This window comes from Peromyscus leucopus, chromosome 3 (genome assembly GCF_004664715.2).
Source record: "Peromyscus leucopus breed LL Stock chromosome 3, UCI_PerLeu_2.1, whole genome shotgun sequence".
Lineage (NCBI taxonomy): Eukaryota > Metazoa > Chordata > Mammalia > Rodentia > Cricetidae > Peromyscus > Peromyscus leucopus.
The window spans coordinates 122,068,194-122,086,218 of NC_051065.1; the positions used below are offsets into that span (position 1 = coordinate 122,068,194).

General features: G+C 36.8%; 1 protein-coding gene across 8 annotated transcripts in view; it reads left to right on the forward strand.

Annotated features, from left to right (window-relative positions):
* The window catches only part of Cntn4 (contactin 4), a 1,006,259-nt gene that overhangs the window by 487,754 nt on the left and 500,480 nt on the right, over positions 1-18,025 (forward strand). For all 8 annotated transcript variants that reach the window (XM_028886659.2, XM_028886661.2, XM_037204356.1 and 5 more), the window contains one exon: positions 7,057-7,204. In XM_028886659.2, the coding sequence (XP_028742492.2) occupies positions 7,150-7,204 (55 nt within the window). In that variant the 5' untranslated portion in view covers positions 7,057-7,149. The remainder of the gene's footprint in view (positions 1-7,056; positions 7,205-18,025) is intronic.

Genomic DNA, 18,025 nt, shown 5'->3' on the forward strand with positions numbered 1-18,025 from the left:
ACCTTTTCTTGAGATCCTCTCCAATGTGGTCTTGGTTGATATCAACAAAATCAGCATCTGAGAGAGTGAGTAGGGGGTACATGAAGAATTTCAGCTCACCCATGTCCACATCTTAGCTGTGACTTCTCAAATACATTACCAGTATTCCTCACATTCTTGCCCTAAGCAATGCTAACAATTAAAGCAAACAATAGTCTTTTTCCCACCATTACTAGCAGTCTAATCATTACAATCTCCAATAAGTTGGCAGGGTTGGGTGCCACATAAGAATGAAGATTAGAGAACAAAGTTAATATAAAAGAGAGTGTTAAATGATCTGACTTAAGAAACATGAGTTTTCAGTATCCAAGAACCTTTAAGCCAGATGGTATAACCATAAAACACATAGATTACCTATACTTCTTATTTAATTATAAGCTAATTTGTATGATCACTTATCTCGTCTACCCTGGTAAGTTTAAAATGTTTTATGAGTAGAGGCCTTGACCTTTGTAATGTGTACATGACTATTTGCATTACTGACTTTACTAAAAAAAGTCTGTTGATTGACTGAATTTTAAGATCAAACTACATCCTGTTTTTCCATCTATATGTTAAGCACATTGCTTTCAGTGGAATCCCACTTTTCTACATGTTTTCATTTATGTTCACTGCTTTTCCACCACTGTGATTGACAGCACCCCTCAGTAGCCAATTGTAGAGCTAGAAAGCAATCAACTATACAATACAACTTCAAATGAACGTCTTTTAAATTCATGAATTAAAAATGCCAGTGCTCTCAATAAATAATAGTTAGTGAGAAAACCAAAGTTCCTGTTGTGCTTACACATGTGGGAGAAGCATTCTGAATTAATGCTTGGGAACTGTGGCCTTCTGACAAAAACTCAGCCCTAAAATCCATGTTATGCTTTGTATGGTGAATGCTATACACGTTCTATCCTTTAGCTTACTGATAGTCCAGCTTGGCTTTGGCAGAGGACAGCATGAAAAGCAGAAGTAGAGGAGAGAGTCACCATCAGAACATGATGTCAGACTTTAAAAGACATTTTACTTTCCAAAAAAGAGCTCATTGCTTATAGTAAAATGTCAACTACTTTAGTATGAAGACATGGATTTGAATAGAGCCTGTATTGATTTCTGAGTATTTGACCTTGGAAAAGTTCCATATGCTCTCATATTCTAATTTTCAAAGCTGTAATTCTATAAAGGACAGTGCTACCTGACCTCAGAGTGGTTGCAAAGGTTTAAATGGGAATTGAATATAAAAACACAGTATATCCACAAAAGATGTTAGGTACATTTATTCTTCCATTTACATGCCAACTGTTTAGTGACTCCCTTTCTGACAAGTAACTATTGTTCTATGTGTCTATTAAATATCAAAGGAGAAAACTAAGAGCCATTCCTTCATAAATTTAAGAACTCAGTTTGATGAGGTGCAAGGGGGTGGAAAAAGCTAAATTTGAATCAGAGCCTAAGCAAGAATAAGCATTCACAAACCATTCTGGTTTACCTTTAGAATGCCCTCTGGTAGCAGATAGAGGTGAATGTGTGATTTGCAACCTACAGAATATCTGACACAATTAGCTCTCCCAAAACCACATGGTTCATGAAAAAAAAAAAAAAAAAAAACAGAAGAAATGTGCTTCATTTCAAATTTTAAATCCAGCATTTTTCTGCTTTGTCTTCATGATTAGAGGCCTTGAAAACTGCATTATAAATTAAAAGCATACTTAGTAATTGGAGACATAATTACCTTGTTGACTAGGAAAGAAAAAGAGAAGAAATAAATGAAATATCTGTTGCTCTAAGGGGTGACTTGGACAGCAGATCTCCACACAGGGAAGTCAGCTGATTGGGATCCTGTCCCTCTAGCTCTATCCCTGTCTCTCTAGCTCTGTGCTTGCCCTTCCAAAGCAAGTATGAAAGTCTATGCGTGTAGAAGTTGTTCCTGAGACACAGGTCATGATACCCAGTATTTTATGTTGTTTCTGTGGATCCAAATTCAGGTCCTCATTCTTGGGAGAAATGTACTTTTCTGATGGAGCTAGCTTTCCTGCCCAAGTTCAAAACGTGTAATATGCCACAAAGACTGATGGGAAATTGGCATTGGACTTAGCAACTTTTTCCTTTCGTATTCTCAACCATAGCTTGTTTCCAGCTGCCTTTAACAAGGATGACTTCTAAGCCAACTCTAGGACAGTACCCATGCTGAGAGGATCATGTATTTTCTCCTTAATCTTTCCAATAAGCTCCAAATTTGTGTATTTTTCCAGTTATTTTTAGATGAACCATGCAGCTGGAGAACTATAAGTTCAAGATGAGAGCACATGCCAGTGTGGCAGGATGAACTTTTTACTCTTTTGTATCTCTACAATCTGACACTGTCTGAGATCCATTTCTTGACTGTTGATTTTCCCAGTAGAGATTAGGAAGCTTTTGCCCCATTATTTGATGGTTAAGATTGATTCATGCAGCCCCTCTGAAGTACATTTTTGAAGACCTTGCCCTGTCGATTTCTGGATACCTTCCTCCCTTTTATTTTTCTGCCTTCACAACTTTCCTTAACAGACTCACTAGATGCTTTGTGTGGAATTATAATTACTGGTTTATTTGCCTTTCACAAATAAACTGGAAGCTCACTGAAGACCAGGGCCTGCCTTTCTTGTCTCTGCATACCTACCACTTATGTCCCCACAACACGCACTGAATCAGCACTATTTAAATGCCATCATAATTTTAATTTAGCCAAGTGCCAGAACATATATTAGTACATGGCTGGGCTGTGAGCATACAGTCCCAGAAGCAAGGCTCTCAATGATAGTCTGAATCATTCTTTTGTAGTTTCTCCAGTGGTTTATCCTTGTGTACAATTACTAGTGTAGCCATTGCTTCAAGGATTGGGGGAGAATTTCACTTGGTATGGGAGTGTATATATATAAAAAAAAATGTAGACTTCTCAGTTATCCATCTCCGTCTTCCTCAGAGAAAAATAACCAAGTTCTGTTTCATTGTGCAGCATCCTCTCCAGGATTTATGTGTCAGTCCTGGAGAAGATCTCGGAGTTAGTGCATAGTATACTACCTCTGCTGCAGCCACCTTCCAATAAAGCAGAGAGAGCTCAAAGCTGCACAGGAGATCTATTGCTACCATAACTCTCAGCTTATCCTGCACCTTTCTTTTTGGCACTGGCCAGAAAACCGAAATTGTGAAACTTTCTATCCTGCACCGCAATCCCACATGAGGGTCATGAATCTCCAGCACCCTTCAGAAAACCTACTGCTTCTGATAATCCTGTCCACTAGAAAAATGACTGTCAAGGACACCATTATTTCTGATTATTAAGGGTGAACCTTATCACCCGAATGTAAATAAATGCCTACACTGTTCTTGAATTTCTCCATCTTTAGAATCTTAAGCTCTTCAAAGAATATGCCCTGTAAATAGCATCATTATCATGAACTAAATCTTGGTCTTGTAACTGGATACATTTCCTAAGCTAGTTTTAATTGCTCCTAGAAACTGCTTAACATTGTAGATCAATCTCTAGATCTGAGATGACATTACTCTGGCAAATTAATTATTAATACTCTGATCACTCTCTTTAGACATTAATAGTTTTCATTGATCAGCACATCCTGTTTATCCAAAATGTCCTAATCACCATTCATGTTATAAGAGTATCTGAACACAACCAATTAGAGACACAAACCTCTTTCTGCCACATCAGCAAATCACAGGTCAAGGATCTCTCTTGTCTTCACAATGTATTAAGTCCAGTTCTACCACAGGTGGATCTATTTAAGGCCACAAAAGAGGGATGAGTTCTCTAATGATGAAAGCTCCTTTTCTTTTGTCTTTCTGACAGACATGAAGGTTTTTCATTGGCCAGGTATAGTAAATTAATCCTAAGAGCACATTTTTACAGAAGCCTGTATTTGCTCACAGTGTGTCTGTCATACATAAAAATGAAATGAGAAACTTCAGGTTATATTCAATAAAAAAAAAACTAGGGGTTTCCACATGTGTATATGCATTACATTTATAATGTAATTTATTATGTATATGCATATTCATATATATGTATTGAGGCTGTAGTAATTATCATATCTGGTAACTGGTGATACTGGAAAGTTTTAAAACAGGTTTCATAGTCTTAACCAGGACATTTCTCCCAAAACAACCTTCACAGGAAGCTAAGAAGTACTTAGGACTACACAGCTAGTTACTGCCAGAGTTGCCAGTTTCCTGATTCTGGAGTTTGTTTTTGTTAAGTGGTTGTCAGGTGTATTGTAAGAGTTCTACTCTGCCTTCAGAACCGAGGTGGGGGGAGATCACCTTGCTAAGAGCTTTCTAAGCCAGAAAGTTTCATGCTTTCACAATAAAGGCATAATTTACAGTTGATGAAGTTGTGGCTAGCTGTCTCCATTGGAGCATAAGCTCCTACAAGCAAGAGACAGTATCTTGTTCATTTATGCAAGTCCCTTGCATCTGGAAAGCAGACGATATTCCAAATAAGTATCATGCATGACTGCCTGCAAGATGTATGGAAGAATGTGTGGATGAGAGGAAGCACCGAGGGCATGTAGTAATCTTCTGGTAACAGTGAAATTCGTTTATTTTTTGTCTATCACTAGATTTATTGCAAAATAGCGTCACCTAAGTAAATATCTTAGTTAGGTTTTGTATTGCTGATAAAACACCATGACCTTGGGGAGGAAAGTGTTTGTTTCAGAATGCAGTTCCAAATCACAGTCTATCGTTGAATGAAGTCAGGACAAGAACTCAAACAGGGCAGGAACCTGGAGGCAGGAGCTGTTGTAGAGACCATGGAGAGACATGGAGAGATACTTCTTACTGGCTTGCTCGTCATGCCTTGCTCACCCTGCTTTTAAATAGAACCCAAAGACTGTCTGCCCAGGGATGGCATCACCCACAATAGTCGGAAGAATGAAGAAAATGCATCACAAGCAACTCTGCTGGGGACATTTTCTCTCTTGAGATTTCCTCTTCCCAAATAACTCTAGCTTGTGTTAAATTGACATAAAAATAACCAGCACAATGGATATGTAATAGAAGATTTTGAGATTATGAAATTATTTCCGATTGGTGCAAACACATAAAGTCTTTTGCAAAAGCATTGTCTATAGACTTTAGTGGACCAGGTTGCTAATACAGGTAACATTTTACTATTTCTACACTCATCTGCAGATTCTGACTCATCAGTTTTTACTCAAGGCCTAGGATACTAACTACAGTTAGTAAGTTGACTCCAAGAGTATTAATTTGGCTCAATATAAAAAAATTCACTTACTATGCATTTGTAAACTCTTTATTTTAATCATTTTTTAACATTTCATACATATATATGTAGAATGTGTCCTTATTAGTCTTATTCCCCATCCCACCCTCCCCATGCTATCATTCACACCACTCTCTTTCCAAGACTCATGATATTTGAGTTGATTTTTGACCCACTTAGTTAATTAGAGGCATTTGTGTGAGCACTGGTTGAATTATCTAGGTCACTGATGGGGACAAAATAGAAGGAAGTGACTCTCCTATTACTTAGTAGATCAGTACCAATAAGTCAGCCCTTCATCCCTGTTTATACAACACACTGTGAGCCTGTTCCTCCTCATCCCTCAGTACCACCCCTTCTCCCTGGTCCCCTCACATTGGTTCCCTTTGTCCCTCTAGGCAGTTTTGCTTCTGCTTTCATGTCATCTGTACCTGTATGATTTTAAATCTCTTTGAGACAGTGATCCATGCATAAGAGGAAACAAATGATATTTATCTTTCTGAGACCAAGTTAATTTACTTAGATCATCTCCAGTTGTATCCATTTCCTGAGAACAATATAGCCTCTTCATTCTTTTTTTAATTTCGTCTTGCATTTCTCTATGTGAACCCAGGTGAGAATATATCTTCATAATTGGGAAGATATATTTCAATAGATACTGGAGCTGTGTCCTTTGGTTGCCTGTAGTTTTACCCCATTTTTTCTTTATTCAGTGAATTACCTGAGGCAGCTACTCAATGTAGAAAAGGAGGTTTGTTGTAGCTTATAGTTTTAGAAACTCAGAGTACAAACAGTTTGGTACAGACCCTGACATAACCCTGAGCTGAACAGAAGGAAAGAGTACATACAAGAGAAAGAGACAATAGCAGATAGGAGTCAAGGGATGAGTGAGTCAGCACTTTCTGTCATAAATCACTCTTGTAAGGATTCATGGGTCCATTGAGAGCTTACCTTAATCCCTTCTGAGGACATTTCCTTCAAAGGCATGAGGTCCCACTGAGTCCTACCTTTCTCAGATTTCATTGTCTCTTACTTTATTATACTTTGTGCCAAGATCATGTACACAAACCTTCTGAGAGCATAACCACAAAAGTCCTGTCCGTACTGCAGCACAATTTTAAAATAGAATATGGAGTACAGCAAGGAAATACATGAATTGGTAGAGTAATTGTATTTTTCCTATATAATTCCATTCTCGAAATTCAGAGTTCACCTTAAGGCTCACATTATTTATCTCATTCTATGGACATTTCTCTATTTAATTTTTTTGATATATTATTTTCATGGGAAAAAAATAACAAGACAGGATACTAAAGAACAGAGAGTGATTTTGTAAATCAAGGTCTCTTCTACTGCCTTCAAGTTAATTCCTACCAAATCAGGAGAGATTCTTGTTTATTACCAGTTAATACAGGGGCATACCAGCCCTTGTCCTTACCTATGTATTGTTTGAAAGAACAGAATATGAAGTGGGCTAGGCATGTCCATCTACATTTATAATCCTGGCACTGAGAAGGCTGTGGCAGGAGAATTTGAACTTTGGAGCCAGCATAGACTGTATAGAGAAATCCTATCTCAAAATAAAATAGAATTATGAAGCTTATTTGTCTTCATATTGATAATTTGGTGTTCTTTCTTTTCCTTCCATATTTTCCACAAGTGGATTTTGTTCTTATTTAATTAAAGGTGGATATTCAGAGACCGTAAGGAGACATGGAGCCAAATCTCATTGTAATGTCTCTTCTTGTCCACAGATTAAAGGTTGCGCAAAACTTAAAAGGAGCAGAAGCAGCAGTTCTATTCACTCGTTATTGGACTTGAAACTCCTTTGACCTCGGAAACTGAAGATGAGGTTGCCATGGGAACTGCTAGTACTGCAATCATTCATGTTGTGCCTTGCAGGTAGAGTGTCATTTCAAAACTTTTTGATTTAAAAGTGCCACTGTATTTCACACTAATTCAAAAGTGGGCCTTTGCTTTAGATGGCAATGGTAAAATCCTAAGTGTGCAGGTTACTGTGGCTAGCATTTGCTGACAGTGGTGAACACACCTTCTTGATGGTTTTTAACTGGCTCTTTTCAGGGTGCTCTGTCCAGACATCATAGCGATGTTTCATCTGTCAACCTTTCCCTTTACAGCTTTTTAAGACATTATTTAGTTTGAACATTGTTATTTTTTACCCATCCCAGGGCTCAATTACATGGAGGTGTTAGGCAGTAAATCTAATGATATAGTCAGAAGTATTGCCTATTTGTTGTCACTGGATGGGATTTTATCTGAGTAGTTCTTTCAATCTACTCCATCTTATTAGTCTCTGATTTTCATTTCAATGCCCCTATAGCCTACTGGGAAGCAGAAAACAAAATACAGAAGGTTTTGCCATATACTCATAGGCAAGGATAGAAAAGAGGCTTTCAAAGTTCAAATGTGCCATTTATTGCTTTTTCAGTTTGCTGGGAGATTTGAGCACTTGACATGTGTGATTCAGGAGTGATGCATTGTAAGTCCACCTGGGCTGGAAATTGTTTCCTGGCTTGGATTAGTACATATCTTTCACAGTCTTTTTAAATGACTCTGATTGACCTGATTTGTTGTCCGTAGTGTTAATTCCTAAAGGGACATTTGAATATTTCTGATTTTTTTTTTGACGTGAAGCAAATAGAGCTTTTGGATCCCTATCCTTTTTAACTGATTCATCCATTTAGATATTACAGGATAACTTGCATTGGGCAGGTGCAGGACTGGAACCTGAACAGAACATACATAGCTACTATGTTCTTGGAGTTCTAGTGATACACAAGTAGACTGCCAATTGGAGCAAAGACAGCATCATCATGTTTGGGTCCCTCACTTCATGGCAGGCACACTCCTAAGTATTTGTTTTTTAACTCATTTCATTCTTATATTAACCCTAGGAGGTAAGTATTTATTAGGGTTTTTTTATTGCAATAGTGGACAATATTGTTAATTAATCAAGAAATGAAAAAAAATCATTGAAATTCATAAATCCTGGACTTGAGACTTCTATGTCTCAAAATCAAGAAGACTAGTTTTTAACACCATGAATTACATTCTTTTAGTGGGATTGTTGATTTTGCCAGGTCATGATTGAAATTCACTCCTGAAATTGTGCTTTGCATTCTTATTTGTTTTAGAACTTCTAACTATCTTTTATTTATGAATTGTTTAATTTATTATTTTACTAGTGTATTAGTTGTTTTAATTTGTTGTTGTTTATTTATAATTCTTTGAATACATTTTCTTCAAATTCCAATTTTAACATTCTTGCCTGGGTTGGATATACAACATACTCACTCTTCCATGACTTATGAACATTTTGGAATCCTTTTTATTTTAGATATCATATTTATCTCCCTTATATATTCAGAGCCTAAACCTTCCACTGTCTCAACAGTATAACACAAACTGCACACATCAGCTGGATTTCTCTGATACCTAATTCCCTAAAGACCTTGACTGAGGTTCTGAAATTTTATTTATCATAATGACTGTGCACAGATATCCTCTAAACTATATAAGACTAAATAGATTTCTTAACTTTACCAGAAGAAATGTATGCATTTCATCCAGTGTTCTTTAGGAGTTATCAAGAAATTAAAGGGTACAAAATCAGAAAGATACAAAGCTTTTCAATTGTGTTTTGAAAGATTTGCAGTCTCAACCCAACAATGAGTGTATTAATATTTCCCTACCATATGCCTCTTTCAGAGTACATAAAGTCAGGCTTTAATTAATGTTTTTGTTTTCTTGCTATTTGTCTTGATTTCATTAATTTCCATAGCACTCGACACTCACTGCTGAACAGATTTCTTCAACTGCTCATTTTCATCTTTCTGTGTACCATCCATATTTTTCTATACTTCTTTAGCCTTAAATTTCAGAATAAATTGGCAAGGACAGTATGTATGCTTATGTTTACTATAATTATCACTTCACAAATATCCCCTTTCCTGATCATTTTCTGTTCCAAATATATAACCAGGCTACATGTGCCTAGGACAAATCCTTTAATATTTAATCATTGTTCACTGCACTGATTGGTGCTTTTTAGTTCTGTGTGTTTTCTTTATTTTTTCTATGAAATCATAGGCTCAGTCTCCAGTGATAATTCAAATGTACAAAAAAAAAGAATACTTGTAACAATCATCTAAAAGTTGAATTGCAAAGTAATTTACCTTATTTCTGCATCTCTAAAGCCATTCAAATCTGGGATGACAATATTATACTTTCTAAAAGAGCCAGGAAACCATCAGATTGGTACTACATAATCAGGAATGGTAGTGACTATAAAAAAATCAACATTGGCTTGTAGTTCTGTGTGTGTATGTGCATGTGTACTTGAACCCATAGTGTTTGACATTTTATTCACAATTTCATGGAATTTCAGTATCATAATATTAATGAATCAAATTAAGATGTGTCTTAAAGAGACAAGATTTGTGCAAAGAACCACAAACTGGTATGCTTGATGCAATTCTTACCTGCTACTTTGCAATTATTTTCCCCCTAAAATTTGATTTTCTTGTCAAACAGAAATGATATCATTTATAATTGGACTGTAGGGTCAAGAATATACCTTTACTTTACCTAAGATTTGGTCTCTATTATTATTTCAATGTGTCCCACAATGTTACATAATCAAATGATATTTTCATGACAACTATAGATGAATTAAAGCAGCATTGTTCCTTTTTTGCTCACAGCTTTTATTTCCCCAATTTCTTAAATTTTTTTCAGATCACTTATCAGTATCTGCAGAATATTATTTTAGAATTGTGTTGTTTTAGAGGCTAGTATTAGCTGTATTGGTTTAAGAGTTTTTCCTTTTAGTTCACTGCTACATACACAGCATCTAGGGGCATAGCACATAGGGCTAATATTGATTGAAAGAATGGTCCATACTGGCCAGTGACATAAAACAGGGAGATGGAGAGATAAGAGAGAGAAGCAGAGAGCCAGAGAGAGCCAGAAAGAGACCAAAGCACATATCTCCAATTTCAGGCTCTAGTGTAGTTATAGGATACTATGGGGTGCTCTGAAATTGTCTTTATTATAGCTCAATGAGTGAGTATCCTATGAAGCTTCCCCCTACATGTATTTTTAAATTAGAATCGAATGTATGTATAAAATATTAAAATTGCCTGGTATTGTTTAGTATCCCTGGAAGTCTGTATCATATGTTCTTGGTCCAATAGCCTGTTACCCATTCTGACTTCAGCTACAGCTCTAGTGGCATTTTTCTATATTTCTCTGCCTCAAGCCATTCTCGTACATCATAAGCATGGGGAACCATGAAACTAACCCTCTCCTTGGGGGCAGTTCTCAGCCAATGGAGCATGACAGTCCACAAATAAATGACTCAGTCTTCTGTTATTTGGAGAGTCAATTCTTAGGCAGTCTTTTCTTGCAGTTCCTTAGGAATCCCCAATAGGAAAAACCCCAAATGCCCACAGTAGCAACTTCTGCCTTTCCATTCTTTACTCTTGGACTTTGGAATTGCCTCCAGATAAATTAACTGTTTAGACATTCTTCTCTCAGACTCTGCTGAGACATATGCACAACAATCAAGAGAAGACAGATACCTAATATTGTCCATATCAGTAATTAGGAAGACACCAGGCAAGAAGCACAGCTTTGCCAAATATTGGCAGAGCTGACTTCATATGTTGATGCATATATGCCTAAGCATGCTTGTATTTAAAGAAATTCATGCACACACAACTTTATAGAGTTAAACCTATAAACGTCTAGGTTGTTCAACTGGATAGCTTCACTCTTTCCACTGTTTACTAGTTTTATTGTTTACCAGATGTTGGACAAGCCATTTTGCCTCTCGTGGATTCAGTTTACACCTCTGTGTAATGAGAGACTGGAACAGATGGTCTTTAAAGAACCTCTTTCAACTCTAAAAATTTACAATTCTCTCCATATTCGTGGTTTGAGATACAAATATGTATGGTGATTTGGTTAGAACAAAGTCTAAGATTTTATTCAATTAATAGGAAATTTCACACAGGTCATATGCTTTACAACATGTTCCCAATTCTGTTCACATTGGCAGAGTTTGAAAGAAATAATAAAATGGCTAGGCCATATGTGATGTGCAGCAAGAGGTGTGAAGACTTAAAAAAAAACCCTCTATGAATGTGTAAAAATATAAGCTTGGTACAGTCTCAAATCATCTTGGTTTCAGTGAGGCTAAATTTATTCTCCTCTCTGTTTGCCATTTACCAACTTCAGCAGTTGTCTCTTTTTGAGAATATTGTTGATTTGTGTACACACACACACACACACACACACAGAGAGAGAGAGAGAGAGAGAGAGAGAGAGAGAGAGAGAGAGAGAGAGAGAGAGACCTATGCTGCTGTTATAGCTGCATCTGAAGGTAGGTGATGGAGAAAGGTCCTGGATAATCCATAGGAGAAATATTCTAAGATTAGTCTGAGATTGGTGAGTATTCATAAACTTGGAGCAAGAAGGGATCTTCAGTAGAATAGTGAATTATAGGGATGCAGCTCGAATATGTGATAGTAAAAATGATAACCAAAGGTCAAGACCTGAAGTAAGAACACACGAAATAAAGTTCCAGGTGTGTTTCTGAAAGTTCTTTTTAGGATTAGAAAGCCTTGGTCCCTGCAATAGAAGTGGATTGTCTGTGTTTCTGGCTGACTACAAACCCGGAATGTAAAAATACTCAATTGAAGTTACCCATATTTGTAGGTAGAACTGATGATCACATTTTTGACACTTTATCAAAATGTTACAGCACAGCACTAAACCAGAAAACATCTTGACACCTCATTCTTTCTTCATTATTGTCTCTATAGTCTCAATAGGAAGAGATAATGCACAAGAGTGAGTTGTAAGGCTTGATCTCACAGGGCAACCAGGTATATTTCACTTTCAAAGACTTTCCTATTTTTCCCCAGATAAAACAGAAAAAGAAGCAATAGCCAAATAATTCCATTTCTAAACAGATTCAGTAGTAATTTGGATTAGAAATGACCTCCAATATCCCAGCCACATGAACACTGGAGTCCCAATGTTGGCACTGTTTGGGGAGGTTTAGCAGGTGTGGCCATGCTGGAGGAAGTACATCACTGTGGGTGGACTTTGAGACTTGAGCCACATTCAGCCTATTGTCTCTGCTTTGTGCTTATGGTCAAAGATGTGAGTTCTCAGCTTCCTGCTGCAGCCTCCATGCCTGCTGTGAGCTGCCATGCCTATGCACTGTGGTGATGATAGAATCTTTGCCCTCTAGAACGATAAGCCCAGTCTATAGATTGTCTTGGTCATGGTGTTTTTTCACAGCAATAGACAAATAACTAATACAGATGCTTAAACCAACTGTGACTTGTGGTCTCATAGAAATACATATTTAATTAAGATCAAAAGAGAGCAAACTGAATGCTAATTTAGTCACTTCAAACAGAGTCCTGCAGTGACATCATATTTGATTGTTTCTCTAAGAAAGTATGCTTGCAATCGTGTTGATGGAGTTCTAAACCAAGATTCCTGATTCCTCCATGCTTTCTCATAATTATGACCATGTCATAAAGCCCAATTAGTACAAAGATTAAGCCCAGAAGAATGCTAGTGGTTATGTTAAAGAAAACAATGGCTACAGAGATAAAGAATTTAAGACAAAAACAAAGAAAATATGTCCTCCACCCAGGAAAAAAGGAACAGCAAAAATAAAACATTTTTCAGTGATGAGTTTTATATTTAAATAATTTCACAATGGAAAATATTAATCAGTAGTAAAGATGAGGTAAATAGATCAACTAGCACCGATGTTTTTGCCCATAGGCATGGATATATAGCAGCAGTTATATAAAAAAATTATTAGAACAATCAATTTGAAACTTTTACTAAAGAAAAGTCCTTAATGACTTCATTAGGTATGCTCAGCTAGGCTAGATACCTTAACTATAAATAAAAGAAGAATTTACTGAGAGTGTCTATGATATATCATGGGTAAAAAAAGGGTGATAGAATTGTGATGAATAAAATGAATTAAAGATAGAATGAAAGGAGACAAATGAAAATATTAACATTGTATGCTGTTAATATTGTTTGATCAATGCTTCTTGTTGAAATGTGAGTCAAGGATGCTGCTTCATTCAAGATGCAGAAATTGGAATGGTCCATAATTGTGAGTTTCATGAAAAAAAAAAAAAAGCAAACACCACCTAGGAAATTTAGTAGAGCTGACAGTTAAGAGCATTAAATCTGCAGTTATTAAAGTCTAATGTTTCTTAGCTATGTTATCATGGGAATCCATCCCCTGGGTCATGGGTATTATTATTATTATTATTATTATTATTATTATTAATTATTTTATCTAATTTATAAAGTGAACAAAACTATTACATTTCCTCTGGCATTTATGAGGACTGGGCTCATGGTTATATACTTTGCCTGTGAAACAGTCTGAGTTTATTATATTGCTAGTGTGCATTTAGTATTCATAGCTTCATGCAACATATGTTCAATGACCTACAAGGGCTGAACTCTAGGAATGTAGGTTGTTTCTAAAGTAAACAGTTCTAGCATGCAAATGATGCTAAAGTTGATGGTGATAATGATGGTGATGGTGATGATTATGATAATGGTGGTGTTGGTAGCATTGGTGATGATGGTATGATGAGATTGCTAATACTAGTGATCAGTTTCTTGGCACACAGGTTTCTGGTCCTTCTTTAAAAGTTGGAAGTTTGTGTGCCAGGATTTATAGCACATCTGTTTCTCCAAATGTTTTCAATGTGACTTTACATAATGACAATATGGTAAATATATATGAATACAAAATACTTAAGGTGTGTTAATGTGTGTGTGTGTGTGTGTGTGTGTGTGTGTGTGTGTGTGTGTGTGTTTGTGTGATGTGGAGTCCTCAGAACAGTGACTGCCTGACTGCCTTCATACAGAGGACAAGTATATGATGCTGAGTATGAAGCAGCAGCAGAAACAACAGAGTACCAGTGATTATCAAATGTTTTCATGTAGGTCAAGAAACATTTAGAGTCACCCTCTTACCCTTCGGGACAAGTACCAGTTGGAGACATGCACCTCAGGTTGGCACTAGAAAGAGCTGGTGGTGATAATTTTTATCATTGGATCCCATAAAGTAGTTAGGTTTCAAGAGGGCAGAAATTTCATCAAAATTCTTAAAATTCCATAATGATTAAAAAATTTTTTAGATGGAAGTGCACCCTGAGTATCAATATTGCTTAACATTTCTGACAGCTCTTCATCACTGCCTCTGACCTACCAGTGGGTACCGTATAGCCCTGTGATATCAACTTTATGATGGAATATGGAATACTACTTCTTAATTTCAAATAGAAACAGAAATGTGTTGTAGCATATTTAGATGTATCCCTTGAGCATACAAATCGAATACAATTGCACATCATTTTAGCAAATGATAATATATATTATTAGGTATGAATTCTGTACTTTGGGAGATAAAATAAGTTTTCATAGTTTACAAAACCTCTAGTGGATTGCCAGATTGTTCCGTGTTTTCTCAGAGTAATCAAGCATACTTTCCCTTAAGGAAGATGACATTATTTTATTTGGAAAATAATTGACTCTGAGGGAGAAAGCTCACTACCTCAGATCCAAATTAAGACTTATTTCAAATATTTTCATTTCTAAAGCAGTTTGAAAAGTGTCATAAAAGAAACCCTCTCTAAAGTTTTTATAAATTAGGCTTTCACATAATGCTTGAGCCCCCTTGAGCACATGAAATATGACCAGTACAAAATTTGAGTCAGCACCTCAGAACCACTCTAAGGGTTTGCTGCGAACTGTGGGGCCTGAAACAGCAAAAGATTACTGTTTTCTGGTGCTTAGGTTGGCAATCTGAACTCAAGGTGCCTACATGTTGTACTTTCCTGGGTGATGGAAACAAATGTCTTTTTACCCCAGGTAGGGCACCAACAACAGACCCCCCAGACATACTTCCACTAAGATCTAGCTCATAGAAATAATAGGTTAAAGGGATCACTTACAGGGTGAGTTAAAGACTCATGGTGACATGCTTGAGTTAAAGACTTAAAGTAACTTTCTGTGAAAGTTCACTGCAGCATGGGTAAAGGCTCACACAAGCTTCATTCTTGGCCCTCCCTGCACAGAGCCATCTGTCCAGAGGCTCTTCTATTCCAACAATTACTTTTTTTATATGCATGTGTATGAGGACTTGTGATCCTGGGAACTCTGCTTCCTGGTTTTATGTTTCCTTAGCTTATGATCCTGCTCCTCCTAGCAGGGAATGTTTCTGTTTGGAGGAAAATGCTAAATACCACATGGCCATGGCCATTCTGAAAATGGCGGATCCTGTCTTTCCCCTTCCTGTGTCTGGCTGTGGCAGTGATCCTAAGAACTTTGTGGCTTAGGGATGCATCACTGGAATTATCTGACCCCATCTGTACTTCTCTCTCCCTCTCTCTCCCTCCCTCCCTCCCTCCCTCCCTCCCTCCCTCCCTCCCTCTCTCTCTCTCTCTCTCTCTCCCTCTCTCTCTCTCTCTCTCTCTCTCCTCAGGATATTGAATGCAAAACACCTCATTAGTATTTTTATATGATCATGTATTGGAATTAATTTTTTGGTTTATATAAAATAAAGCTTTGCCTCATTCATTTTTCTTTTTGCTTTAATGTGAGAACTTGGGAAACTTAAAATTACAGATGTGCATTGTTTTGAATTTCTAATGAACAGTAAGGACTTTGAAGATAAAGACTCTAAGAAAGCAATAAAATGGCCAGAGAGATTGCTCAGTGGTTAAGAGCATTGAATGCTTGCCCTTCCAGAGGTACTAAGTTTCCTTCCCAGCCCACATATCAGATGGCCCATAACTGCCTGTAATTCCAGCTCCAGGAAATATGACACTGACTTCTGGCTTCTGTGAGCACTTGCACACACAAGGTATACTCTCATACAGATACATAGACATGCATGTGCATAAAAATAAAAAAGAATATATTTTAAAAAATAAAGAAAACATATGTAAGTATTGTAGACTGTGGGACATATATGCACATACACACACACACACACATGTACACACACACACACACACACATATATGTGTGTGTGTATATATATATACATATATATATATATATATATATATATATACATTCATATGGAGAGAGAGAGGTTTTCATCACAGCCCATGAATCACCTTCCTAAAGTAAAGAATACCTGACTTGTATATAAGCAAAAAGATTGAAACAGTGAAAATTGGGAATTTTTTAAAGGCCTTTCCAGAGACATATGAACAGCACTGAGAAAAAAATCCATACTCAATGTTCAGAGCAGTATTATTAATAAGCTCCATAAAATGGGTGGAATTTGGATACTCATCATTTGATAAAATAATAAACAAGATACAGTGAGTCCATACAATAAAATACAGTTTATTGATAACAAGTAAAAAATGGTGTCATACATATAGCAGCATGGAAGAACCTTGAAAACTTTATTCTAAGTGAACAAAGCCACACCCAATGGTTTTATGTTATAGTACTCCATTTATTTGAACCCTTAGATACATAAATCCAAAGAGAAAGTAAGTTTGTACTTGTTCAAGATAAGACTAGAACAGGATTAAAAGACTGATTCTTGTCTATGTGATTTTTTTTTCTTAGGATGATGAGATTAATCAAGGATTAGATAGTAGTTGTGTGCACAACCCCATGAGTTAACTGTGCATTTCAAAGGATTAAATTGAATGTTGTTTGTATTATCAATAAATTTGTCTTTTAAATGTATCTGACCTCAAGCTTTCTTCTGTTGCTCTTGCTCCATAAAATTGCCTTCCCTTTGTGTGTGCTATTGTAGATGGAGGAAATCTCCCACAGGGCACCTTAGAGAGTTCACTGTCGGAGAGACAATTACTTTCCCCCCGACTCTTGCTTGAGAAGTCATATTTGGATGTAGAATGAAGATGGATGAAGCATTTACTTTCTACCTTCTATGAATAAAATAAATGTTCTGGGTCTGGAGAGATTAGGAAATGGTGAAGAGCACTTGTGGGTCTTGCAGAGGATCCAGTTCAGTTTTCAGCACCGCTGGGGTGGTTCACAACCATCTCTAACTCCAGTTCCAGAGAATGTATGCCCTCTTCTGACCTCTGCAGGCACCAGGCATATACATGATACACATACATACATGCAGACAAAACACTCATGTACATACAATACAATAAATTAATCTATAAATTAAAAGTAAAGTTCTGAGAGATAAAAGACAAAGATAAAAGACTGTCACTGCTGTCTCAGTCTCTGCTCTCAGGCATTCACAAGACCATCTTCAGAATCATGACTATTGTACCCATCCCAGCTCTCTCACTTTCTAGGTCACTTGACTGGTGTATTCACAGTCCCACAGAGGATGAGTGACAAATCCAGAACCCAGTTTCCGCAACCCAGTGCGTCTTACAGTATTCCATCACACAGCTTTCTGGTTGGATGTCTCAAGATTCACCATACAAATGTTACTGCAATTAATGTAAACTACAACTAAACCTCCTAGTTTCAACCACTTTTTCCCACACTGGTACCAGAGAGTAAATAGCATGGTTGAAAACACTCTGCTTTTGTTGGAGGGGGACCAAATGTCAAGTAAGTTAAGGTCAACATGAAATATAGAAGAAAACCTTACTCTCTGTATCTAAGGCATTTTGAAGGTCTGGCCAA